The following is a 27,108-nucleotide window of genomic DNA, read 5'->3' as shown; positions in this document are numbered from 1 at the left end:
TGGTTTTTGGATATTTTACTGCAAAAATACTACATAGTACAATGGCATGCTTGCTAAATGCATTTTTATCTTAAGGCCAATTCACACCACACAGACAAATACCAACAAACAAGTCTGTCGGAGTTTGTTGGATCAGTATGTTACCCCTGTTGGCGTCTGTTGCTGCCATTGGTCGGAGTTTGTTCTCACTTGAATGAACATATTCAGTCTGTGCTGTTGGGTCGAGGAATGGTCGAGAGTGTGAAGCAGTGTGGTATGATTTTCCTACAAACGACAACAAACTCTGACGGAATCTGACTGAACCGTTGCCATGGGGATGAGGTAAATCCCTTGTAAAATCTGAGTGTAGTTGCCGTGCGTGCTTAGTAAAAAATTATCCTTGTCGTGAAAATGGTTTCACATATCAGATGTGAATTGGCCTTTACTTTTAACACTATCAGTTTATGTTTTGTGTAGGGTTTAGTGTAGGTGCTACATCATTTTTGAACACAATAGAGCATTAAACTTTTAGTGACTCTCTAGACATTTCATTTTTTAAACTGCAGCAATACATACATCCAACATAAAAAACGTTGCTAGATTCACATTCATCCGTTTCGGATAAAACCGAACAAAATTTTGTAATGTAATGTCATTTTGTAGAAATGTCGCCACAGGTATGCCACTGGTACGAAATGGAATCTCTACTGAAGCTTGAGCATTTATGGATGATGAAGTCACAGGTACTGCAGTGCCGTAGCAAAAAGTCTCATGAGGGAAAAGATAAGTGTAGGGAATGACAGCAAACCAGCTGAGCTGCTGACAGCAGACCCCTGGAGAGGGCACAAAATGTTTTTCTTTGTAATGCAGTGAAACAGAATATTTGACAGAAGAAATAGGTTAAGTAGAAAGCTAGAAAATTGGAATGAAATAATATAAGAGAGACGCATAGATCGCTCCTCTTTAATAGACAACTTTTTGTCTTTCAGAAACCTCTATTGTTGGTTCACGCCATTGAGTGTCCTGATGTCATTAAAAGGTCACCTTCTTCCAACGATCCAGAATGGCATTGTGTTCCTGCTGCCACTGCCAAACGTGTGTCTTTTACATTATAGAGCAGGTGAATCCACAGCATTCTTTGAGTAAAGTGAGGCCAGTCTTGGTTACAAAGGGAGTAGTGTTTTGTTGGGCTCTGGGTCTTCTTCCAACATCTACATAGAAGAGTTTTATAGACAAAGAGCTTTTTATACACAGATGCATTGCATTTACCAAGATCAAATGTGTAGGTTTTATCCACACATCATTTATGGTGAGGGCCGGTAAGATATATTCCTTCCCACCATGGTTTTGCCATGCATGATTTATTTTTGTCCCCACTTTATGAAATTATGCACCCACAGCACTGATATAATACTGTGAAAACATCTCTTTCTAGTCAAGCAGGAGTTTTCATTTAGTTTATTTGCATGTTGATGTGTCCTTGACTGTCATAAGAGTACAAACCTTAACCATACAATTCATATAATTCATAAATACATTTAACCTCCTTTTCAGATTCATTAGTTAGTTCTACTGTCATGCAGAACGAATCACTATAATAACCAAGCACATATTTCAGAATCCACAATAGACAGAACATGCCAGAGTCAGCAAGCCATTTAATCAGCAGAATCTAAAACAGTTTTACTGTTGATAAGTTTTATTGTTAATGTATTGTTATTATTATAGAGATACACCGATATACCAAGCCAGTATTGGCCGATAAAAAACTATTATTTTCAGTATCGACGGTCGTTTAAAATCAACCGATGATAAGGGCCGATTAAATCCTGTCAATCGAAAGGGGCAGAAAAACTATTCAGACTGCAACTCATACTGTGTGTGAAGAAAATCTCTCTTGTGCAGAATTTATGGCAAGTTAACGAGACAATAATGTATTAACAGTTAAAAAATAGCACACAATTTTTGTGTGCTAAAAGTCACACGACTTTTTTCTCACAAATGCGCATTATAAAGCCACAATTCTGAGATATAAACTTGCAATTGCGTAATATAAAGTCACAATTTTTACTTTTTTTTCCAGTCAGAATTGTGAATTGTGTATCACGCAATTGCGAGTTTATATCTCAGAATACTGACTTTACATCACGCATTTGTGAGAAAAAAAGTCAAAATTGTTAGATAAAAAGTCGCAATTACTCTTTTTATTTTTGTATTTAATGCCGGAGAGGGGCTTCAGTATTATTGTAGTGTGCCTCTCATCCAATAATTGCAAAGAGCTTTGTTACCTTTGATTAGAAACAAAGTCTCAGCTTTCATATTCTGTCCATTTTATAACTAATAATATATTTGACACTTGACAGTTTTAAATGAAAATGACAGATCTCGGTACCGCCTCAGTTCAAGTGTCACCTTTTTCCACTTTAAAGGGAGCCTATGATTTGTTTAACTGTTCAAATGCTGATCGCCATTTTGCTCCTCCATCTTGAAAGTACATTAGCCAAAGAGGGACATACCCATAAATTCAAGCTTCGCCTTTCGCGTTTTAACACTCGATGGCACCGTGTCGAATGTGAAGAGGGGGATTGCCATGTTAATCTTGGACTAAATCGGCCACCGTAGGAGTTCAAACGAAATCAAAATTGAGAGGAACAGAAACTATTATTCACTGGATGGTCGTATACCTTTTCACCGCTAGATGGGGGAAAATATCACACAGTGTAGCTTTAATTATGGCAACAAATGGCTGTTTCTGTTTCTGGCTCCATGGGGTTATTGTATTCTCACATATTCTCACTGGAGCATCCCATGCCATACGCTGAAATGCCACTGCTAGTCTCTCTTGAACAGTTTTTTTTTTTTTTCAATTAAGAAAATTGAACTAACGGTATCTGCAGATATCATTCTGAATAATCGTTACTGGTATCAGCCGAGAAATTTAGTGTCGGTGCATCTCTAGTTATTACACATTTTAGTATTTACATTTACAAACATGTGACATGTGACAGTTTGCCAGTAAGGGTAATTGTGGTTTGAGGTCTTTATGTGTTTGATGATAATATTTATTGTAAATGTTCTAAATATTTTATTTATATAATATTATAATATTACTTATATTAGGAGATGTTTAGCTATCTAAATGATATTGTGTAAGGGGCTATACCATTTGAAATATTTATAGCATAGATATCTTACTGAGTAACATGTTTGTAGTTAGCATATTCCATGCATAGACATTAAAATCATAAACATTGCTTTTTTCAACTAACCGTAAAATAAATACTTACTCTTGATTTGAGAGCTTTTTGGTAGCTTGGACTTAAGAAACTCAGCCATCTCTTTGTCCTCCTCCCGTTCCCTGTATAGCAGAGGTAACAGATGATTGTGGTGCAATGCATTATGGGAAAACTGACTATTTCATTCACTGCAATGCATAGTTTTCATGTCCTTCAGTTAGTTTGAGGTTGGATATTATTGCTGGGAAATGTAATCTAAAAAATATAACACGTTCGGTCATTCATTATACATTTCTGTTATTTATTCATATCTGCTGGGATTAAAAAAAGACTTGAATAGTGAATAGTTTGCAACGTGTTCATCCTTGACGTCTATTCCAGCCTTTCAGAATGAGCTGGTAGGACCTGCACAGTGCCAGCAAGAGGATGTTCAGTGCGTATTTAACACCAGCTGGACTAAAAATACATTCAGTGCTGTTCAATCTTTCCTCAGCTGATACTTCTTAACATGGAGCTGCAATATAGTACTTGCTCTTTAGCAGTAATAATAAGAATATACTTAAACTGAAAGAATATGTGAAAATAATGCATTAAATATACAGCATTTTGGGGTCAGCTGCCTTAATTATGGTATACTACCATAATTATAGACAAGGCAAAACATAAACACTGGAATCAAAGTCCAGAATCGATCACAAAATTGTGCACTGAGCAGAATTTTCAAAAAATATTTCCTGAATTCAATTCCTGCAAACACAGCAGCATTGGTTTAGTACAAATAAAATCCTATTACTTCTGCATTTGAAGTGTGAGCAGTGTTTTTTTTCCCCTCAGGGCTTAGACAGAATCCTGTCTGCCTCGGAATTGAACTCAGTCAGAGATTTAATAAAGGGTGCAAATGAATAGTGTGTCAGCCTCCATCATTCTCAAGCATGCTGAAATCGTCTCACCTGAGGCGCTCAAACTCCACGTCATCTACCAGGAAGTCTCTGGCCTCTACTAATTTATGAATTTGTTTCAGAAGCTCTTCCTCCTTCTGTTTGTCTTCATTAGACTTGTCATTATCTGAAAATGGATTTTTATTTTTTTACCAAAAAATTGCTTTCATTGTCGTGTTTACTAAGGTTGTGATACTTCTTAATCTAACAGAAAGAAAAAAATAATTCTATCTGTAACTTCAGTGAAGGTACAGTGAAAGGATCGGTACTGTAAGTTTTACATTTTTTATGTAATATATACCAGAGGCATTTCCAGATCTCACCTGGGATAGACAGAAGCTTTTGAAGCTCTTTCTTCAGTCTTGTAATTTCTTTACATAACTGGATATCATCCATCCTGCGAAACAAAAGACACACACACATGATAAGTGCATACTAAGCATGAGAAGCATTTCAAGTCTTCACGGAAAATTCAAAATGCATTTAAATGTATTGATTTTATTTCAATCTAATCGAAAAACATAATTTAACATAACTGAACCAATTTAAATATAAACCAACAAAGCAATAAATATAAACCCTATCGCTTTGGTACATTTCTCAGATCAGAATCGAAATTCTCAAAACTACCTGTTCAGTCTTCACATTATTGTGTCACTTATCACATATGTGTCAAAAAAAAAGCACTTTCTCATTTCTTTGAACAAGTTGCAATGCTTTTGTACATCCATGCAAATGATTAAGTACAATTCTCTGCTGTTTCCTACATCACCGGTTGCTTATGTCATGTTGATCAAAATGTATTATAATGGGTGTCTGTTGAATAGTCTCATCCTACACAACATTTAGGCATTAGTTCATAGCATAAGTTTTTACATGCAAATGGTTAAACAAGTTGTCATAATATGTCAAGCATATTACTATACATTTCCATTAGACATTCACATTTCTTCTTTTCTTTTGTTTTTCTTTGTGCTATGCAGTGCTCTTTTCCTTGTTGTATCTCAATTATATTGTACTGTAATTTGTTGACAGACCAACAGTAAAAATGTGAATCTTGTCCAGTCTCTTGAAATCAAACTCCCACATACACTAAGATGTAACCTACAAAGCCATACTTTACATCAGAACATCCCCCAGAGTACACTGTTATATTGACAACTTGACTAAGCAATTTGACTGTGTTATCCCTACAGTGACACAAGGACTTGTCACATTCAGATGGCACTGACATGTTCATTGACACAGATTTTTACTTCTGAGAGATGAACTAAGGATTTTGAGCTAGAGACTGGCTTTTACAGGTAATCCATGGTGTTTTTGCACTTACTGTTTTGTAAATTTAGAGGATGATTCGAGAAATGTACCAAAGCGACTGAGAAAAACGTCTCGGGTTATGACTATAACCCATATTCCCTGAGAGGGAACGAGACACTGCGCCATCGAGATGACAGTTTGGGGTCAGCGTGCCTCTCCTAAAGCGTGAATGAAAAAAGGCCAATCCGGATTGGTGTTGCTTCATGACATAGCGAGTGAAAGCATACCCGGAAAGTACAAACGCTTGCTGCGATGACGCGTGTGCTCTAACGATAGGTGTGGCGACAAGATGCAGTGTCTCATTCCCTCTCAGGGTAAATGGGTTATAGTCATAACCTGAGACGTTCCCTTTTCGAGGGAACTCGCACTGCGTCATCAAGATGACAGTTTGGGAAATGAGTACCCACTATGCCATACCAATCGTAACCACCTGGTGTGAAGCCAATTCTGGACACACTCAGTAGACGAGCACTCTGGCGCCTGGCGTCGGCGGGTGGTGCAGACTTTAATATCTGATGTAGGTGTGCGGATTGGCCAGTCTGGCTGCTTCAAAGATTTCCTGCAAAGAGGCTCCTGAAAGGAGTGCTATCGAGGAGGCCATGCCCCTGGTAGAATGAGCCCTCACGGCTATAGGTGAAGGCAAGTTGCGGACCTAATAAGCCGTGGCTATAGCCTGGACAATCCAGTTACTGATTGTCTGTTTTGCCGCAGGCAGCCCTTTTTTAGGTGGACCAAAACACACCAACAATTGGTCTAACTTCCTCCACTGCATAGACTTCTCCAAGTAAATCCTCAATGCCCGGACCGGGCAGAGGAGGTGAAGTCTCCCCTCTTCCGCTGTCACGTAAGGCGGGGATGGAATGCCTGGAGAACCACCGACCGTGCCACATTAGACAGCACCTTGGGCACATAGCCCCGGGGTCGGGTGCAAGATGGTCTTAACTCTGCCTGGGGCAAACTCCAAGCAGGTTGGCGTGATTGCCAATGCCTGGAGGTCCCCCACTCTCCTCAGAGAAGTCATGGTAAGGAGAAAGGCCACCTTGAGGGTCAGGTTTTTGGCCTCAGCCAGCTCCAGCGGCTCTAAGGGGGCCTCAGCCAACCCCTCGAGCACTACTGCCAGGTCCTGGAATGAGCCACAGGCCTTATCCTCCGCGCCCCTCGGAGGAACCGTACAACCTCTGGTTGGAGATGCCACTCCCCAGGCATCAGCCCCTGCTTCGACAGGATGTCTGCTCCCTGGTTTTGGTCCCTGGGAATGTACATCGCCCGGAGGGATGACAGTTTCCCCTGGGACCACAGGAGGACCTGATGCGCCAGTCTGCACAGAGGGCGTGACCTCAGGCCTGCCTGATGGTGTAGATACGATAATACGGCCATATTGTCAGATCGTAACAGGACATGGTGGCTGCGGAGGTCTGGGAGAAAGCTCCTCCGAGCTTTGTAGACCGCAAGCATTTCCAGGCAGTTGATGTGCCAGGAGGAATGCCCGCACGGACCTCTCGCAAAGCAGCCTTCCATGACCGCGCCCCAGCCAGTGAGGGAGGCATCTGTTGAAATGGTTTTCCGGCAACCCGATGCTCCCAACACTGGCCCTAGGGACAGAAACCAAGGTTTCTTCCATATGACAAAGGAAACGAAGGCATCTGCGTGTTACCCTGATCATACAGAAAGGATTCCCCTTCAGGGCTCTGTCATGACTCACCACATGTCTTGAGAAGATTAAGGCATGGATGTGAACTAACTTCCTCCAGCTGAACTCCAGTAAATCTGAGCCACTGCTGGTTGGAGAGAGCTCTCAGTGAGCTCAGAGCAGTACAGAGCCTGGATCAGTTTAAAGCTGAACTGAAGACTTTTCTGTTTAGAAAGGCTTTTATGTGTTGATTGTTTGTATTATTCTTTATTTTTACTTTTTATTCATTTTTGTTATTTTTCCCTTCTTTCCATTGTTGCACTTTGAGATTCTTTGGAATAAAAGGGCGTTATAAATAAAATCTATTATTATTTTAAAAAAAGGTAATTACGCATGTATATAACATCACAAATTTGCATTTTGGTTGTTTTCATGGAGACAATAACGGTATAGTTTTCAACAAAAAAAAATGCACTTTGAAACCAGATTTGTTGTTGTGTACAATAATGCATAATCCTATCTTGTCTGGCTATCACCAGACCAAGCTCAATTTAAGATTGAACATTGGTCTGGAGAGTCTGCTCTGGATGGTACTTCAACCAATCAGACCACAAGAGACGTGATCAATGGGCAATGCGCTTCTCTATCCGTCATTGTGTTAAACCCGCCAATAGTGCGCCAGGTGGATAAGCCAGTCCATGATTGGTTCCCGCAAAAGTGTCACAGAAGCAGTAGAAATGAATGTACAGGTTTCCAGAGTTGCCAAGCAAATCGCCGACAGATCAGGCTGGGTTTACCCAGTCTAAGTATAATCCTGAAATGCATAATCAGTTTTAAATTGAAAACGATGTTGTGTAAACAGTCCCTAAACAGAATGGGAAACAGGAATTAAAGGAAACTGCAGAATGTCCAATAGGCATTATTCTATAATTAACATTTAAACTGTCGTTTTCAACACTGTTGTCACATGACCTAATCACGTTGAAAGTATAATTCAATGAGTTGTCAGACCCTGATGTATTATTTGGAATGCATTTAGTCTGTAAACCTGTTTGCTTATGTCATCCGTCTTACCAATTTCACTGTTTTCTATAAATTAGCATTTCAGTCCCATTTTATGAAAGAATATTCAGGATAATGGTGAAGCTCTACCACTGGATATCTCTCTATATCCCTCTGGTTCAGTGAAGACAGACAGTGGAGGCTGAGCACCAATCAAACACCCGGGAAGAAATGCCCCACTGATTTTGTAATAGGCAAAGCTCTTCCCCAAACGATTGTGAGAGGAAACAGTTATCCATGCATTAGACACTCCGGCAGCATCAAAAGCAAAGTATTAACATTTTAATGAGGGGCAGCTGGCTGATCGTAGCTCTTGTTAATGGGAACAGGAAGGATAGATGACTGTAGATGTGCTCTCAGACCAACTTTACAAACTGTTCAAGGCTTGTGAGTCTGGCTGACTATCATTTATAAACTATTGCACATAAATTGATACAACTGGTTATTGCATTCATTAGTAGTTTATTGTCCATGTAATCAATGTGTTTGAATATGAAAATGTATACTAATGTATACTGGTTTTGTTTTTACTGTTCTGTTCCTGTTTGCCTGTGTTCTCTTTGCTTGTTTGTCTCCATGGGTTTTGATCGAGTTTGCAAGTTTTCCTGGTTTCATTAATTATCACTGTGTGTATTTAAGCCCTTAGGTTCCGCAGGTACATTTAATAGCTGAGTATTTGCTATTAAATGTAATTCTGGTTGGATTTATTTTTGCTGTTTTTTTCTCCCCCTTCACTATTGACCTGCAGGCCATCCACCTGCTCTGCCTTGAGCAGAAGAACCATTCACTGGAGGACATCACTCAGGACTTTTTAGATCTGCCGTGCCTAAAGAACAATCCGGAGCGCTCACTTTGCGTTTTTTTTACCATACCATCCTCAGTGAGTGGTCCAAGGCACACCTCATAGTCAATGGTCCTTGGGAGATTTCGCTGCATATGTGGAGTGGGTAATGGATCGGCATTCACCATCTGCCCTTCTGAGGATGACATCACCAGCCCCACTCTAGACCCAGAGCCCAGCCTACCACCTTCCACACACTGCACAGAGCTAACACTCATGAAGGAAAGCCCCACCCACACTCCTGCAGCTGTGTGTCAGCTACAGCTAGCCACTGCAAATATTTATGAAAATTTGGAAATGCACATTTTCCTGATCCTCTTGTCCCCGCTGATCACGTCTAGCTCTAAGTCTCCTGTGTCACCTCTGGTTCTGGCCAGCTCAAAGTCTGCTGTGCCCCCACTGATTTCGCCCAGCTCAAAGTTTCCTGCATCTCCAGAGTTCCACCCAGCCTCCCTCTCCTACCTCCTCTTCCAAAATCAATCAGTCAGCCCTGCGTAAACTGATTTCCTTCAACCATTCTCTAGCTCAGCCAAGCTAAGAGGAACCCATGCCATCCGCCTCCAGCCTCTGAGCTCATCACGCCACCTCGGCCTGTCGTGAAAGGGCGATTCATAATCAAAGCCGTAATCAATATTTATATTCCTATATTATTATAATGATTCTTTCCAGTTATGATTTTGCTTTATGTTTCTTGTTTTCTAAAGTGTCTTTCATTTAATGTATTATATTTTATTCCTTTTATATTTCCTTTTCCTGAAACACTAGTCCAGATGAATATTGCCTGTACTATTGTCTGTACCTCTCACTGAGAGAAAGCACATGTTATCAGTATGTTTTGGTTAGAACTAGAGCCTAATCAGCTCCAAACTTGGAGAGACTGTGTATGTGTGCAGTATTCTGTGTTACAGATCAGTGTTGAGAATGGGCATAATAAGAGATGAGTGGACTTGTTGTTCCACAAGTGGTAAGAGAGAGAGCGCGGCCAACAAACTCCTTCTGAGACTTGAAGCTGGCTTCTGTTTTTGAAACTGCAAACTATTCTTAAAAGGATACTTCACCGCTTTTTCATATTAAACCATGTAATTCCCTTAACTAAAACGAGTTGATACATCCCTCTCTCGTTTCGGTGCGTGCTCTGATGCGTGATGACAGTCCGATAGCATTAGTTTAGCCCACTAAGCCCAGTTCATTCACTATGGTACCAAATAGAGATCAAGTTAGAAGCGACCAAACACCTCCACGTTTCCACGAAGTATGGTGACACAAAATAAAATGACTCGGCACAGTAAAAAGTCCCATCTGAAAAATCCTCTCTCACATCTATGAGGGAGAATGTTTCAGTCGGGACTTTTTACTGCGCCGAGTTGAAGTAGTACTCTCAGAAGTGCTATTCCGCCATACATTATAGTTTTTCTTTTTAATCCGCTTAGAAAAGCACGTTTTATTTTGTGTCACCATACATGGTCGTTCAACTATTTGGGCCCTATCTTGCACCCAGTGCAATTGACTTTATACACCGACGCATGTGTCATTCCTATTTTGCACCCGCGCAAAGCGCGCTTTTCCCTCCACAGAAGCACGTCACTAAACTAGTGAATGAACTTGCGCTCCCTGGGCGGTTCAGCGCAAAAAAAGGAGGCGTGTTCCGGCGCAAACAATCCCTGGTGCTATTTTGCTGTTCCGTTAAACAGTTGCGCCACAGACCAGAAAAAACCCAGTCTAAAGTCAGTGGCGCGTTGCGCGTTGTTCATTATGCTATTTTAAGGGCGCATGCTTGACCATAATGTATAGCGTGCACAATGCGCATACACTTTGCTCATGTAATCTACACAGATGCAACAGTTATTTTTGCAAATCATAAATTGTTACACTAAAAAAATATTAACACATTGTGGTGTGCCACGAAGATGTGAAAAAATAGGCATAAATCTAGCTTACAAATTATTCAGGCTAATTGTAGTAATTAAAGGGGGGGTGAAATGCTGTATCATGCATACTGAGCTTTTTACACTGTTAAAGACTTGGATTCCCATCCTAAACATAGACAAAATTTCAAAAACTAATGTTGGACGTTTGATAGAGTATTTCTGTGTCAAAAATACTCCTTCCGGTTTCTCACAAGTTTCGGAGAGTTTTTTTCGAGTATGGGTCTACTTGACGTTAATAGAACGGAAGGTCCTTGTATGGGCCGTACGGGCTCTTCTCCCGGTAGGGTGCGCGCGCGCGTGACTAGATCGAGAGAGAGGAAATGCACGCCGAAAACAGTCTCTCAGCTGCAGATCCAGTCGTCCGTGAACACTTATGTCGCGCGCCGGGCTCCACTTTATTCCTATGGGTGACGTCGAGCGACTTCACCGCTTCACCACAGCATTCCGGGAAGGCAGCGCTGCATTTGAACCGATTTGAACGCAGAAATGACGGGAAGCTTCAAGGCATCGCTTCAGTCGTGTCTCAAAGTGGATTTCCACGGTCACTGCTGTCACAGGACTTCACCAAATCATACCAAAGAAGTGTGTTTTTGACAGAGCGGTCCCAGCGATAAAGGTTCAGTCCTGCTTTGGAAGCAGCCGGTGAGTAAATCTGTTTCAAATGTCTCTGCTATTGGCTACCGTCGCATGAGTAAACATCAGTAAACGACACGATCGCGTGCTTCGTCATTCAAATGCGCTAACGGTTACTCCATTGTTGTTCTGTATAACTTTACACTAGTCTGACTCTGACGTGCAAAACCGTTTTGCTTGCTACTTCTAAGGTCTAACTTAGTCACATACAATAGTCCATAAACCGAATCATGTCCTCATAAACTGTGAGTAAAGACACACAGAGGCCCCTAAATACAGTACATACCACAGAGATGGACGTCCTGATGTTGCCGTTTCTCCTGTTCAATTTATTTCTGCCTCAGATTTGATTGTGGATCATTATCTGTATTAGCTGAGATAGATGGGTTTCTCCACGCTTGAGGACGTCACCGCTTTGTGCGCATTCATCATTCTTTAGCTCCGCCCACACGATACGCCTCCAGGCGCTCGGTTTTTTCCGGAAAGACTCGGAACAGCCTATATTTCTTTTATAAATATGATAAAACTAAAGACTTTTCGGAGATATGAAGGATGCAATACTACTCTATAGGTACTCAAGATTGATATGAGATTGACTGAAACTGAGTGTTTCAAGGATCAGACCTGTTTGCCCAATAGTGGCAAGACATATATGTATATAAGGACATCTGACAAATTGGTTTGTCCGTCAAGAACCAGGAAAAAAAATCGACTGAAAAAACTGTTTAACCGACGCTATTTCGGGTGGATTTTTCCCATCCCCATACAACACAACTTCTCTGTCTTTCACTCCCTTACGAAAGGAAAATATATTTACCAATACATTACTTGAAATATATTTTAATGTATTGTAAATATATGGAATAATATATTGATGGTATTATAAAATATATTATATATTCATGTAATATATTGCAAAATATACAAATGATTGCCGCTTTCAATATATTGCAATATATTGAAAAATATAAATATTAATTCCCATATATGTGAATATATTGCCTAATGTATTGCATGAAATTTTCCAATATACTGCAATATATTTTTGTTTCGTAAGGGCTGCTCTTACAAGAACATCAGTTTCCTCGGCTGTGAACCGCTCCTGGCGTGCACCTGGTATACGCCATAATAATAGCAATCCATAATTGCGCACCTGCTTTTAAAGGGAATGTTGGATGCCGCTCTGATTGGTTTATTCACGTTACGCCCAAACCACACCTATGAATAATGAAGCTACTTCAGACCAACCCATTATAGATTTGCGCCGGGTGCAAGAGCCATTTATCCCGCCGGGAAAATAGCAACAGCGCCGAGACCCGCCCACAGTTACTTCGCACTTTGACACTTGCGTTTCAGATCGTTAAAATAGGGCCCTTTGTGTAACTGTGTTCAAAATAGGGAAAACGTGGAGGTGTTTGGTTGCTTCTAACTTGATCTCTGTTTGGTACCATAGTGAATGAACTGGGCTTAGTGGGCTAAGCTAAATGCTATCAGTTCTTTGTGTTTCCACACCCAAAGCACTAGCTCTGAGCCAGGAAAAGTGATTCTTAATTAGCACCAAAAATATTGCTGGGCTAGAAGTAAGAACCGTTTGCGTCAGCGGCTGGGGGCAGGATTACCGTGATCAACAAGACGAACACAAACTTGTGACCGCCATTTTTAAAATAGCAGCTAATCAAGCTAACAGCCGCTCGATTGTAATCTCCGTCTATACAAAAAATGGAGAGCTGCACGAATGTTGGATTTGTGGCGTTTTAATGCTGATGTAGGATCATAAAGCCATGAACCATTGAGGGAAGCCTCGTGCAAGATGCATCGGCGCGCGCTGTGCAGCCCGATCGCCATATGACATCAAAGTACAGCGAGCGCAAACAACTCCTTATGCTTTTGAATGGCTCACGCGGTATTTTGATATCATACGTGGATCGGTCCGCGCAGCGCCGCTACATCTCGAACAAGCCTGGTGTGTTTGCATTTCCCGCTGCCTCGCTAGCATTGCTGAAACGCTAGCGAGAAAGATGAGACTTATACAGTGACGTAAGACCTAGCTCTGTGGTGGCTCTCTAGCCTGTGGAAAGCCAAACCATTTCTTAAAGGCTCTCAAGTCAAACCAACTTAGAACTGACACTAGCACTGGCTCTGAACTAGCACTCGGTTCATTCTAGTTAAAAAGGGGTATGAGACAAGAGAGGTATGTATCAACTCGTTTTAGTTAAAGGAGTACTTTAGTGCTGGGAAGATGAAGCTGTATTTAAACTGGGTCATTAATGTAGTAGAAATGTGAAATTATTTTTTAATTTGGTGCTTTCTAGACTGAGAAAAGACAGTAAATGTATTTTTGTCTCATGGGGATGAAAGACAACAATTCCCAGAATGCTTCGCTGCCCTACGAGGTGTAAGGCTGGCGCCAAGACGTCTGGACTGAGAAACAAAGAACTTTCCGAAGGATTAACATTCGAATACTACACCATACTGATACACCCGCACCTCACCCTCACAATCTGCATATCACACTACCTGCAAGGTAGACGCCAGGACATTTGGCCCAAGAAACAAAGAACTCTAACGATACACTCACACAACAGCTTCACACTCTACATATTGTCACCTGTATTTGTCTTTTCTCTCCCTCCAGGAGAACCCATACAAAAGCTACATAATGTTAAGTGTGTACAATGAAAAAACTATATGTGTTTGATATCATTTGAAATGTCTCGGTGTGTCTGGTAAAATGGTCTCATTCTCCCAGCTATAGTACAAACCTCCAAGAAGTTCTATATGTTAAGAAAATGTTATATGCCATTTAGAAGGTAACCTCCCACAGATCTATAATCCAGGATGTCTCCTAAATGTAAATAGGTTCTCTCCTTCACAGATGGTGAAGACTCATTCAAACACAAATTCTGATTGCCCACTTGTGAACCCCCTGAATAAGGGGCCAAAATCTAATTATAATCACAGTAACCACCATTTGGTGGACTTATTGAATTATCTGGGTATTTAAGGAAGGGTGACACAATACACTAGGAATCTGTATACAGATCTCCCGCACGAATCGCTGTGTGTAGTTCTGATTGCCAGGTAAATGCTTTTAAAACTTTGTTTTCTGAATTATTGATTCTGTATATGATTGATTGATGTTCCCTTTCGGGGAACTCGAGCTGCGTCGAAACGCTGTGAGAACGCCTCTGTTTAAATGCGTCGTGAAGCGCCTGTAGAACCATTCCATCGGAAAAAAGATCGATCGTCGGCGTGATGACGTCATCGACCGGAAGCTATAAAACGTCCGTGAAAACAAACAGGAACCAGCTTCTGAGCCTTCAGCAAGCGATCTGTGTGAACCTGTCTGTCTATTTGGTGTTTTTGTCTGTCTATTATACTAGAAAGCAGAGATTTTCCACCCTTTTTGTTAAATATTCAATATATTAACAGAAAAAAGAGAAAATAAAATAGATAGAATGGCGAGTGAAAGCAGCAATTTCAGAAAGTGTGTTCCTCCCTGCCCACGCTACATCACGGGCGGGGACACACATCTTCTCTGTGTTGCATGCTTGGGAGCGCAGCATGCCCAGGCAGCCCTCGAGGGGGCTGCTTGCGAGCACTGTGAGCGTATGCCACTGAGAACGCTGCGCTCCCGCCGGGCACTCTTCGAGGAGGGTGCCTCGGCTCGTGTTCCCCGCGGCTCTGGTCCCGCTGCCGCCGAGGCGGAGCGGAGGCTGCAGTCGTGGGGATCACAATTGGATGTTGCAGAGGGGTTAGAGACGGGCGCTGCCTTATCTCTGCCCTCACCTGCTCCATCCAGCGGTTCTTCTCGGGGCATGGAAGCACGCATGGCGGTTTCTTCCCCCCCGAGAGAGCCGCCGGTACTTCATCTGTCCAGCTCTGAGGAGGTGGACGTTGAAAGTATCGATACTGAAGATTCGCCACTTCAGTCCCCTGCTAGTGAGGAGCTAGTTGAGGTTTTGACGCGAGCAGTGGCCAGATTAAACATCGACTGGCCCACTGAAAGATCTGAGGCAGGAAGAAAACGTCATAGTAAGCTAGACGAACGCTTCCTGCCGTCTCGCGCTTCAGAACCTCAGCGACGGGGCCTGCCGTTCTTCCACGATTTGCACACCGAGGTGGCAAGATCGTGGAAGAGACCGGCTTCATATCGTGTCTTCAGCCCGCAGACTTCGGTCTACAGCAACATTTGCGGGCTGAGACAGTATGGTTATGGGGCGATGCCAAAGGTTGAAGAGACGCTCGCGAGCCATCTCTCGCCTTCCTCGGCATCGTCCCTGAAGGCCCCGACTTTACCCACCAGACCTCTAAAAACAACGTCGGCGATGGTGGGTAAAGCGTACTCGGCGGCGGGTCAAGCGGCTGCATGCCTGCACACGATGGCTATCGTGCAGGCATACCAGGCTGACCTGCTAAGGGATTTGGACGGTAGTGATGCTGTGGGGGGTGATATTATCGCTGAACTGAGATCATCAGCCGATCTAGCTCTCCGGGCCACCAAGGAGACGGCCAGATGTGTTGGCCGCTCCATGGCAGCATTGGTGGCTACGGAGAGGCATTTATGGTTAAACCCCACAGACATCAAGGAGAGGGAGAAAGCCTTTCTGCTTGATGCGCCGCTTTCTCCTGGAGGCCTCTTCGGTGACGCAGTTCACACTGTCACCGAGAGGTTCCAGGAGTCGAAAAAGCAAGCTGCGGCGCTCAAGCAGTTCCTCCCTCTCCGGGTCCAGGTCCCTGGGGCTGCTGCTGATACCACCAAGCAGCCCAAGCCGAGTACGAGCTCCTCCTACAGGGCTCAGCAGAAGCAGAGCGTCGCTGCCCGAGCTCCCCCTCAGCGTGGGGACGAGGGGCGGCGCTCTCAGACGAGGCCTTCGAGGGGCAGGGCTGATCTGCGGACAGTCCTGATCGCCAAGAAGGCCTCGTCGAAGCGTTCCTGACGCCAGAAGCGTCAGGACGCTGAGGGTGGTTCCCCCCGTAGGGAAACGGTGCTTACCCCTGCCTACGGTACCCGTTTCCCTACGGCACCCTCGGGGGGCCGCGCTGCCAACCCTGCCGCAATGCCGGGGCGCAGTCGGTCTCCGCGGGCCACCCGAGGGTGGTCCGCACCCCCTTCGGGGGGTCCCCGAGCAGTCAAGTCAGTTGTTCCCTGCCGGTCCGCCGCTTCAGGGCACTGCGCTTGTTGCTCAAAGTACACCAGAGGCCAGCCTCGAGAGGCTGGTTCCCTTAGTAGATTTTCTAGACGAGTGGAAACGTCTACCAAATATATCTCGTTGGGTCCTGCAGATAATAGAAAGGGGGTACGCCATTCAATTCGGAAGTCGGCCACCTCCTTTCTCCGGTGTCCTGCCTACAGAGGTGGGCCCGGAGCAGGCTCTGGTAATGGCACAGGAAGTAGAGACACTCCTGCAAAAAGGGGCTATAGAGAGGGTTCCCCCTCCCAGCAGGGAGTCTGGCTTTTACAGCCGTTACTTCATCGTGCCGAAGAAGGATGGGGGCTTACGCCCGATATTAGATCTGCGGCTATTGAATCGCTCGGTGGCCAAGCTCAAATTCAAGATGCTTACACTCAGACAGATTGTAGCGCAGGTCAAATCGGAGGATTGGTTTGTCACCATAGACCTCAAAGATGCGTATTTTCATGTCTCCATCCTTCCACATCACAGGAAGTTCCTGAGGTTTGCCTTCGGGGGAGAGGCATACCAATATCGTGTACTTCCCTTCGGTCTAGCACTGTCACCCCGCACGTTCACCAAGTGTGTGGATGCAGCTCTGGCGCCGCTGCGTCTTCAGGGCATCCGCATATTGAACTATATCGACGACTGGCTGATTCTAGCGAATACAGAGCAGATGGCGGTTCAGCATCGAGATGCTGTTCTCGCCCATATGTCGAAATTGGGGTTGAGGCTGAACGCCAAGAAGAGTGTGCTTTCTCCGGCTCAGAGAACCACTTTTCTGGGGGTGAACTGGGACTCGGTAATTATGCGGGCGCAATTATCGCCAACACGCATAGCATCGATCCTGGCAGCCGCCAAAGAACAGAAGCTAGGCCGAGCCGTCACTGTGAAACAGTTCCAGAAACTGTTAGGTCTCATGGCAGCAGCGTCCAACGTGATACCTTTTGGCCTACTGTACATGAGGCCACTGCAGTGGTGGCTCAAGACAAAAGGGTTCTCCCCGAGGGGAAATCCGCTCCGCACGATCAAAGTCACGCGGCGATGCCTACGTGCTCTGGTCATGTGGAAAAACCCGGGGTTTTTATCTCAGGGTCCCGTGTTGGGGGCTCTTGTTCGTCGCGTAACGCTAACGACAGACGCCTCTCTCACGGGCTGGGGGGCGACCATGAGTGGTCGCTCGTCCCAGGGTCTATGGCAGGAGCATCAGCGGCACTGGCACATAAATCGGCTAGAGATGCTCGCAGTGTTTCTTGCATTGAAACAGTTCCTGCCCGACCTCAGGGGCCACCATGTACTAGTCAGAACAGACAACACGTCCGTGGTGGCCTACATAAACCACCAGGGGGGTCTGAAGTCTCGTCCGTTGGACAAATTGGCTCATCGGATCCTCCTGTGGGCCCAAGGGAAATTGCTGTCAATCAGGGCAGTATATATCCCGGGGGCCCTGAATCAGGAAGCAGACAGCCTGTCGAGACAGGGGCCGAGGCCCGGGGAATGGAGACTCCATCCAGAGGTGGTGGAGCTCCTTTGGAAGGTTTATGGGAAGGCAGAGATAGACCTGTTCGCTTCGGCGGAGAATTCTCACTGCCCGCAGTGGTTTTCTCTGACCCATCCGGCCCCGCTGGGGCTGGATGCCATGGTACAGGAGTGGCCGAGGCTGCCTCTGTACGCCTTCCCCCCGATTGTCCTGCTTCCAGGAGTTCTGGAGAGGGTACGCCGGGACGGGGCCCAGGTACTTCTAGTGGCTCCGAACTGGCCGACCCGAGTGTGGTTTGCGGACCTGATATCTCTCCTGGAAGGCTCTCCGATGGAGATTCCGACCAGGAGGGATCTACTCTCTCAGGCGGGCGGGAGATTCCTGCACCCACGCCCAGAGATGTGGAAACTGTGGGCCTGGCCTCTGAGGGGGCTAGGCTCATAGAGGAGGGTCTCTCGGCCGAGGTCGTAGAGACCATCCTACACTCCAGAGCTCCGTCCACAAGGAAGCTGTACGCTTTGAAATGGAGACTTTTCTCAGCATGGTGCAGAGAACGCCAGTGGGATCCAGTTAACTGCCCGGTTGGTACAGTGCTGGAGTTCCTGCAGGAGAGGTTCTCTGCAGGGTTGACCCCCTCCACACTTAAGGTGTACGTGGCGGCCTTGGGTGCTGTCCACGTCCCTTGCAGTGGAGTGTCTTTGGGAAGACACCCTCTAATTACACGCTTCCTTCGTGGCACATTAAGGTTGAGGCCAGTTATGCACTCGAGGGTCCCGGCATGGGACTTGGCCATTGTTTTGAGGGGCTTGTCCGGACCTCCGTTCGAACCTCTGGAGGAGGTTTCGGATAAGTTCCTCACTCTAAAGACCATCTTCCTTTTGGCCATATCATCTCTTAAAAGGATAGGAGATATTCAGTCTCTGTCGGTAGAGCCCTCATGTCTAGAGTTTGCGCCAGGGATGGTGAAAGCATTTCTGCATCCCAGGCCGGGTTATGTCCCCAAGGTTCCTACGAGCCCACGGGGCCCCATCACTCTACAAGCCTTCTGTCCTCCTCCATTTATGACGTCAGACCAGGAAAGATTAAATCTGCTGTGTCCTGTGAGGGCACTGGATACCTATGTCCACAGAGCTGCCCTGTGGAGAAAAACTGAACAATTGTTTGTTTGCTTTGGACCCCCTAAGAAGGGGGCCCCAGTATCCAAGCAGAGGATGAGCAAGTGGGTGGTCGAGGCCATCTCACTTGCTTATGAAGCTACCGGGCAGCCGTCTCCACTGGCTGTCCGGGCGCACTCAACCAGGGGTATGGCGGCTTCTAAAGCACTTTTGTCGGGGGCTTCCCTCCATGATATCTGTAACGCGGCCGGTTGGTCGTCTCCTTCTACCTTTGTCAGGTTCTACGAACTAGACCTGGCATCTACTGTAGGGGCACAGGTACTCTCGTAACCGTGTGCGCTTCGGCTTCACACATACGAGACACTTGGTCCTATGGCGATGTGGGTATAAGCGTTCTCACAGCGTTTCGACGCAGCTCGAGTTCCCCGAAAGGGAACGTCTCGGTTACGTATGTAACCCTAGTTCCCTGAGGGAACGAGACGCTGCGTCGCTTTGCCATACTCCCGGCGTGTCCGTGATCACTTACTTCAGGCTTTATCAGAAGTTAGTTCCTGTTTGTTTTCACGGACGTTTTATAGCTTCCGGTCGATGACGTCATCACGCCGACGATCGATCTTTTTTCCGATGGAATGGTTCTACAGGCGCTTCACGACGCATTTAAACAGAGGCGTTCTCACAGCGTTTCGACGCAGCGTCTCGTTCCCTCAGGGAACTAGGGTTACATACGTAACCGAGACGTTTTGATTCTTTGAGTTGAATTTTGATTAATATCTCTTACCTGGTTAATAAAATTGTTATGTTTAAACTTATAATGTATTTGTTGTTAATAACTCAATAGATCTTGTTATATCCATGACATCACATATTTATGCTCAGGTTAGTAACACGGACTAAAACACAGTTTTTCGGTGGAGCATAGAAGCACACCAGGCTGATGTTTTAGAGCTCCGACTAGCACATTGGCGTTCAGATACGTAGACTTGGACTGCGGGTTGAAAGACTAAAGACGTCTTCCTTTTAGAACAATAACAAATTGTTAGACCAATCTAAATAGGGCAACCCTAATTCCTGATTGTTGTAATATTGCTCTAAATTACGTAGACGTGGAAAACCACGGCATGATTATAGAAAGTCACCATTAGAGATAGTAAGTTGGTCACTTGAATCTGTGGTGATGGTCATGGGCCTCTGATTGAAAGCAGTTTGCATTAATTACGAGAATTCAAACCCAAGGGGACTGAACAAAAATATCTTGGAATGATCAACGTGTAGCACGGGCGTCCAAGGTATCAGTCGTATGGCCTCTACTGACGACCAAGACTGACGAGTTTGTGAAGATATTGTACTCTGATCAGTGCGAGATTCATGTTATCGGAATCTTGGTTTATTGAGTATAATGCAATATACATGAGTTTAACTGAAATAAAATATAATCCTAAAAGTTAAAGATTAACAGAATCATTTAAAACCTTTTCATTTTATGGAGTCAGATGAAATAATGAGGTAATACTTACAAAGAAATGTATTGGATTTAATCTTGTTGTGTTGTGTAAAAGGAAAGACAGCAACACGCAGAGAACCCTTCACCCGCATCATTGGCTACCGTCCTTGGACCAGTGGGCGGGCTTACAGAGGCCACTCCCAAAGCCTGAATCACTTTCACATTCCCACCACAACTGCGTTCATTTTCATAAAATCAGTTCAGTTAGAGAACAGACACTATAATTAAAAACTGAACGTGTCTGTTCAATTTGTGATTTAGCCATTGAGGGAGTTTCACAGCCCCAAATGCTGCAGGAGTCAGATTACATTGACAGTCATGGATGAGCTCAGCTGAGGTAAATGCGTCTGCAGCATAGATTCACAGCGTGTGATCAGTCTGGTGCGTTTTCAGTTCATGCCTTTGAAAGCTTAACTTTCATTGGAATTAGTTTGAGAAGTTGAGACTTACTTTGCTCTGCTGGCCGACCGTTTAAACATGAATGCCTGAGGCTGCAGCTGAGTGCGATCTTCCATCCCCCACGCGCGATTTAAAAACATGCGGAAATAGCTCCCTCTGCTGGCTGTAGTCTTTAGCCTCTGGCCAATAATTCCTCCGATGGCGCAAACTGACGAGATTTGAGTCATGGGAGGAATTGGAATTTTTCCAGAAATAAAATGCATAAATCTCTCGTCTCAGGGGGATATGCGGGGAGGAAGCACAATCATTTGAAAATACTCCAAGGTTTCTACTGATACAAAGCCATATGCTAATCGCTGAAGTAAACCTTTAAGGGAATAATATAGTTTAATATGAAAAAGCGGTGAAGTATCCCTTTAAGTACATTTTTATTTTAATTAATTTCACTCCTGACTCTTGGTCTACATTTCTTCACTACTGGTCCTAACAGTCGCCTCCACTTTGGCTCTTCTCTCCCTCTGCTCCACCTGACACCATTGTCCTTTTGGCTTCATGAGCTCCCTCATCCTTCATGAGCATAATATAATGAGTATGGTCTCAAAATAAATGTATAAATGGTGCCCGAAAAATGTATTCCCTTTTGCTTAGAAAAACATTGCAGAGTGATTTAAGAAAAATGTAAGCAATCAGTTGCCTAGGACAAAATTTAGAAACTCTAATTTAAACCTGAAAATAATATAAAAATGTTATGATTGAAAGAAAATTAAACCCACAAAATGTTGATGTAAGAAAATTTCTGCACTGTTTATAGGCAACTAATAAAATAAACAAATCTGTGGAATTAACCATGTGAACCCTTTTGAAGATTCTCTATGAAACATGGCTTGACCAGAGTTTGTTTTTTACAGCTCAGACGTGAATTGAGAGTTGCTTGACGTTTAGATTTACTGCCGCTAGGGTGCGTCTAGATTTCTAGGCTATAAGGGGGCTGTATCTATCCATCCATCCATTGTCCAGCATCAGATTACCAGACAGAGAAGTGTGATTTTTGTCATTCCAGAAAACACGTCTCCACTGCTCTAGATTCAAGTGATACATACTTTACCCCACTGCATCCAACGCTTTACATTACAGTTGGTGATGTAAGGCTTGGATGCAGCTGCCCAGCCATGGAAACCCATTCCTTGAAGCTCTCTGTTCTTGAGCTAATCTGAAGGCCACACAAATTTTGAAGGTCTGTAGCTATTGACTCTGCAGAAAGTTGGCGACTTCTTTGCTCTGTGCGCCTCAGCATGACGTTTAATGAGGTCATGCGCAGATGTTCCAAAACTTTTGGCCATATAGTGTACCTTGTGCCATATGCTTGAATTCACTGAGCTCCTGAGAGCCACCCATTCTTTCAATGGTTTCTTTTCAATGTATGTAGAAGCAGTCTGCATGTCTAAGTGCTTGATTGTATAAACCTATGGCCATGGAAGTGATCGGAACACCTGAATTTAATGATTTGGAGGGGTGTGCCAAAACTTTGGGCAATAAATTGACATTCCCAGTTTATTTTTAATAAACAAATTAAATCAAGCAGCTTTGTCAGAATTACAGCAGAGCATATCAACATTATAGCATGTATGAGGGGCCTTTGCTTATTTAGAATTCATGTCAGTTCAAATGCTGCTGTCATTAAAGAAAAAAAAAATGAAATTTTGAAATTCATTTATGTCTTGAAACATTTGCACTTGTGTTTACCGACATTTGGGCCTCACAGTATATATTATAAATATTTACATGTAAAAATCAGTTTACTCACATGTATCTGAGCTCAGATTCCCTCCTCACCAAAATGTCTCTGATCCGTTCAATCTTACAGAGTTCCCCCTCAATGTCCCCCACTGTGATAGTAGAGTCTGCCATTGAGACCACATCTGCCTCTGTAAACAAAGAAACAAGAAGATCTGGGCTGAAACCACACTGATCACGACCACTAGGAGATGAATACAGTTAAAACGGTGTTCTATAGAAAATATCAAATTGAATGCAATGTCTTCTCTTTCCATAGATCAGCAGTGCTTGTGGAGAATTTCTGAACTAAACAACCACTGAGCCTCTTTAAATAGCACAAGTAAAAGTAAAAGAAATGCAAGTCTAAAAGTAAGCCTCTTTAATTCATCCAGGTCTATCGTTACTATCTTCTTCCTTTTATTTAAGAGGTTCTTAACCTCTTAGACCTCTTCACCGACTTCATTCATATCCCTCCTGCACCAATAAATCAAGTCTTTAGCACCAGCAGAAAATTACAGCATGTCCAGGTTTCCCGCCTCGGCTGTCAGACAACAAATTATTACTTGCAAGGGTTTAGGGAGGCCTAGCATAACTCTTCGATCCTACAATTGGTAATGTCACTGCTGATGTCTCTAGTGGCATGCGTTCTTAGTGGCATGGTAACCGTTATGCAAGGCTGTGGCTAATACGTTCCGTCAGTTTTACATTTACACTTACATTCAATCAGATGCTATTATCCACAGTGACTTACAAATGAGAACAACATAAGCAATCAAACCAACAATAGGGCAATCGTAAACCTGTAGAACCATTGGCACCAATGTCCTTCTGCGAACAACATAGCTCACAATGCTTTTGAGAAACGCAGCCCTGGCCAATATAGAGTGGTCTGTTACTGGAAAACAATGAAGACACATTATATTTGTTGGGAGAAATATAATGCTGACAATAAAAAAAAACATGCTCTATGCTATATATCTAAAACCGTTTTAAATATTATTTTGGTAATTCTTTTATAATTACATGTATGTGAAATAAGTTTATATAAGTGTCTATACGTTATTTTCACAACATTTAACCATTTTAAAGTAAAAATTGCTGGAAAAAGAGTGTTAAAACTGTGACCAGTCACACCTAAAATATAACCTTTCGCTTATACAGGCATATACATTTTAACCGAACTTTAAATATTAATAAAATAAATGTTCGCCAATATACAGCTCTGGAAAAAATTAAGACACCACTGCAAATTTCTATCTGTTTGAGTCATTTTTGATTTATTCTACAAACTACTGACAACATTTCTTCCCAATTAAAAAAATATATATATTGTCATTTAGAGCATTAATTTTCTGAAAATGATAACTGGTCAAAATAACGAAAAATATGCCATGTTTCAGACCTCGAATAGTGCAAAGAAAACAAGTTTATATACATTTTTAATCAACGCAAAACTAATGTTTTAACTTAGTAATAGTTCACAAATCAATATTTAATAACCCTGATTTCCAATCACAGCTTTTGTGCATCTTGGCATGTTCCCTATCAGTTGGTCACATTGCTGTGGGGTGATTTGATCTGGTCCTCCATCCACACCTTAATCGGCCTGGCTGTGTGGATTAGAGCATTGAAAAAAGAAAAGAAAAAACATTGTCAGAGCAGAAAGAAGCATGTTCAGGATAACCTTGTACATGGTATGAGTCACGCATCCTTCACAAAGACAGATCTGTGTGTGTGTTACCTCTCTGATATTAATGGTATAAATGTGACCTTTTCCCCTTTCTTATTTGGATCACATGACCCTTTGTATTTCAAAACAATAACAGGCATCTTACTGATATGACACTGTAACATCTAGATCACAAACGCTTGCAAAAAGAGCCGTTCAAAAAGCCAGGAAGCAAGTGGCTCCTTCATGCGCAAGTTAACAACTCCAGTGAAGCATTGAGGCTTTTTAATGTCAGGTTAGGCATTCATAAGATCAAATCATTCAACTGGATGAACTCTGACTGAGGATGTGGTACAGTCAGTACATAAAAGAACAGAAAGGATGAAGGAATTTCTTGGTTTTAGGTGTAGCTAATATTAAACATGTAAAGGAAACAAAATAGGCTTATTTAAATAAAATACAATCTGTTGTGGCATACTGAGACTTTTTCCACGGATGTCCTTTCAGTTTTTCTTCCTAAATCACGTGTTCATAGTTCTTACTTTAAAAAAAGCATAAATTTGACAGCATTTTTACATTTTTAATTGTTCTTTTATAAAACAAGGTTACATGCAGTTAACAAATTAACATTTTTTTTTACTGTAGCATGTTTTAGCCTTTTTCTGTAGAAATTTTCACACCCATAAAAAAAATATTAAGTGTAGAGTTACTTAATAAACAATGGAATTGCTTGAGTACACCACAGTTGCTTTTACCCTGATTATCTCCGTAAAATTATTTAGCAAAACTCTATTAGTAAGGTTCAGAAGCGAAGCGTCTGGGAGACAGAATATGTTCACTGTCCTGTGTCAGAAGAGCAGAGGGGTACACGCATTTTAGCAAATGTAATGAAGCCAATACGACACCGTAAACTCAACAGCAGCACATCTCTCTTTGTGACTGTTTTCAAAATATATATTTTGTTACTGATTCCTCATTAATCCCATAATAGCATGCAATCTACACAATCTTCAACGACAAATCTAGAACAGTTAAGTTTTTAATGGCTAAACTATGAGACTCAGCTTTTTTCTCTTTAACCTGAACTCAGTTTCTACAGAAGTTTCACCTGTGGCGTTCAATATGCACAAAGTCCAATGGACAAGAAAATACAAGTGTTCTGACAGGTTTTGATACAGTGACAGGTGTAGGGATACCTGTTTGGTCCACATCTTTTTTCCATTTCGTGCATTCCAGGGATCCATACTGACAGGATGCTCTGCGCTTTTCATCCATCACCGCGTCAACGAAGTCTTATCTTATATTATTATAGGAACAAATCCTGACTTAGATGAGATATGCAAAGCAAGAGAGCACGCTAAAATAACGCAGTGGATCCAGCGGTTCTCGTTACTGAGGAAAAGCGACAGCAGAGGATTACTTAGACATACGCACCGGCAGCTGTTGCACTGCTGGTCCTGAATCATTGGCGCCATCGTGTGGTCATTTGAAAATCAACAACAATAATAAAAATGGTAACACTTTCAAGTACACCTGGCTGCAGCCTGCAGATCGAGGCGGGGTTGCATGTGGGGGCGGGGCTGCACGTGTCCCCCCGCCCACAACTCGTCTCATTGGTTAGTGCCAAAGTATGACGTCGATTGAGGCGGGGTTGCACCTGGAGCGGGACTGCACGACTCGTCCCGCCCGCAACTCTTCTCATTGGTTAGTGGCGTCAAGTCTGACGCCCGTTTCACACATACTCCGTCTGCAGTGCGTGTGCGGTGCGTGTTGCGTTGTGTGTGCGTTGCAGGAGCCCCACACCCTATAGTCCTTTCACATATGCTGCGTTTGCAGTCCGCAACTGATCCGCTGTTGCATACCACAAACACAGCATTTATTCCTTATTTTTTATTTAAATCCAAAGGTTTTTACTGAACATGCCTCGTCAGAATTCCAATTCTCTTTGTTTACTCTTTAATAGAAGTCAGGTTACGTAGTCTAGGGGCTACTACATTTAAACAACATTTTATTAAATTCATTTATTTATATTTATATACTTTAGATTTAGCTCACACAAGTGGCAAAACATTTAAACATTGGTTATAGCCTTAAATCACAAACATTTTAAATTAGAAACTTACAATAGTCTATTCAAAAACAGCCGACTCTCGTCTTTTCTTTCGTTTTTACACCCTTTTAAAAGAAATCCTGCAGGGCAAAAAGAACTTTGCTTTTCACCTCCAAGAAAGTACGAGTGCTCTCCATTATGGCACATTTTTTTTTACCTAAATGCCAGGTAAGGTGTTGTTTTGTTGCTTTACTTGAGGAAAAAAAGCCATGTGTTGACTTTGAAACAAGAGTATATTTTAAATGATATGCATCTGTGGTGAAATTACTAGATTTTCGCGTCAGTACATGTTTATTTTAATGCGAACAATGTTCTGTCGC

The 27,108-nt window shown here is 43.2% G+C and overlaps 2 protein-coding genes across 4 annotated transcripts in view; one reads left to right on the top strand and one right to left on the bottom strand.

The window, feature by feature from the left end:
- The window catches only part of sec16b (SEC16 homolog B, endoplasmic reticulum export factor), a 98,369-nt gene extending 89,154 nt beyond the window's left edge, over positions 1–9,215 (top strand). The window contains exon 27 of the transcript XR_010908617.1: positions 8,911–9,215. The gene's annotated coding sequence lies outside the window, so the exon portion shown is untranslated. The remainder of the gene's footprint in view (positions 1–8,910) is intronic.
- On the bottom strand, positions 1–26,084 carry pik3r6a (phosphoinositide-3-kinase, regulatory subunit 6a). Of its 3 annotated transcripts, none has more exons than XR_010908620.1 (7): positions 25,875–26,084; positions 23,038–23,158; positions 4,477–4,550; positions 4,166–4,280; positions 3,267–3,337; positions 973–1,190; positions 1–812 (listed from the first exon to the last, which is right to left on the bottom strand). XR_010908620.1 is itself a non-coding variant. In XM_067459541.1 (6 exons), exons 1-6 carry the CDS (start codon positions 25,951–25,953, stop codon positions 1,084–1,086), a joined length of 567 nt encoding a protein of 188 aa, XP_067315642.1. In that variant the 5' UTR covers positions 25,954–26,084; the 3' UTR covers positions 1–1,083. The 3 variants fall into 3 exon arrangements, 1 of the variants encoding a protein (XP_067315642.1); XR_010908619.1 differs by having other exon boundaries at positions 1,024–1,190; XM_067459541.1 differs by having other exon boundaries at positions 1–1,190.
- Between the last annotated feature and the right edge of the window lie 1,024 nt (positions 26,085–27,108).

Source organism: Pseudorasbora parva, chromosome 12 (assembly GCF_024679245.1).
Source record: "Pseudorasbora parva isolate DD20220531a chromosome 12, ASM2467924v1, whole genome shotgun sequence".
Taxonomy (NCBI): domain Eukaryota; kingdom Metazoa; phylum Chordata; class Actinopteri; order Cypriniformes; family Gobionidae; genus Pseudorasbora; species Pseudorasbora parva.
This window is presented reverse-complemented; position numbering and strand designations above follow the sequence as displayed.

Excerpts from the sequence above, each read along its gene's own strand:
- pik3r6a (XM_067459541.1), bottom strand. The coding sequence starts at position 25,953 with ATGGATGAAAAGCGCAGAGCATCCTGTCAGTATGGATCCCTGGAATGC. Across the intron at positions 4,551-23,037 it reads GAATCTGAGCTCAGATACAT|GATGGATGATATCCAGTTAT; the intron begins GTGAGTAAACTG and ends TTTGTTTCGCAG. Across the intron at positions 3,338-4,165 it reads GTGGAGTTTGAGCGCCTCAG|GGAACGGGAGGAGGACAAAG; the intron begins GTGAGACGATTT and ends TCTGCTATACAG.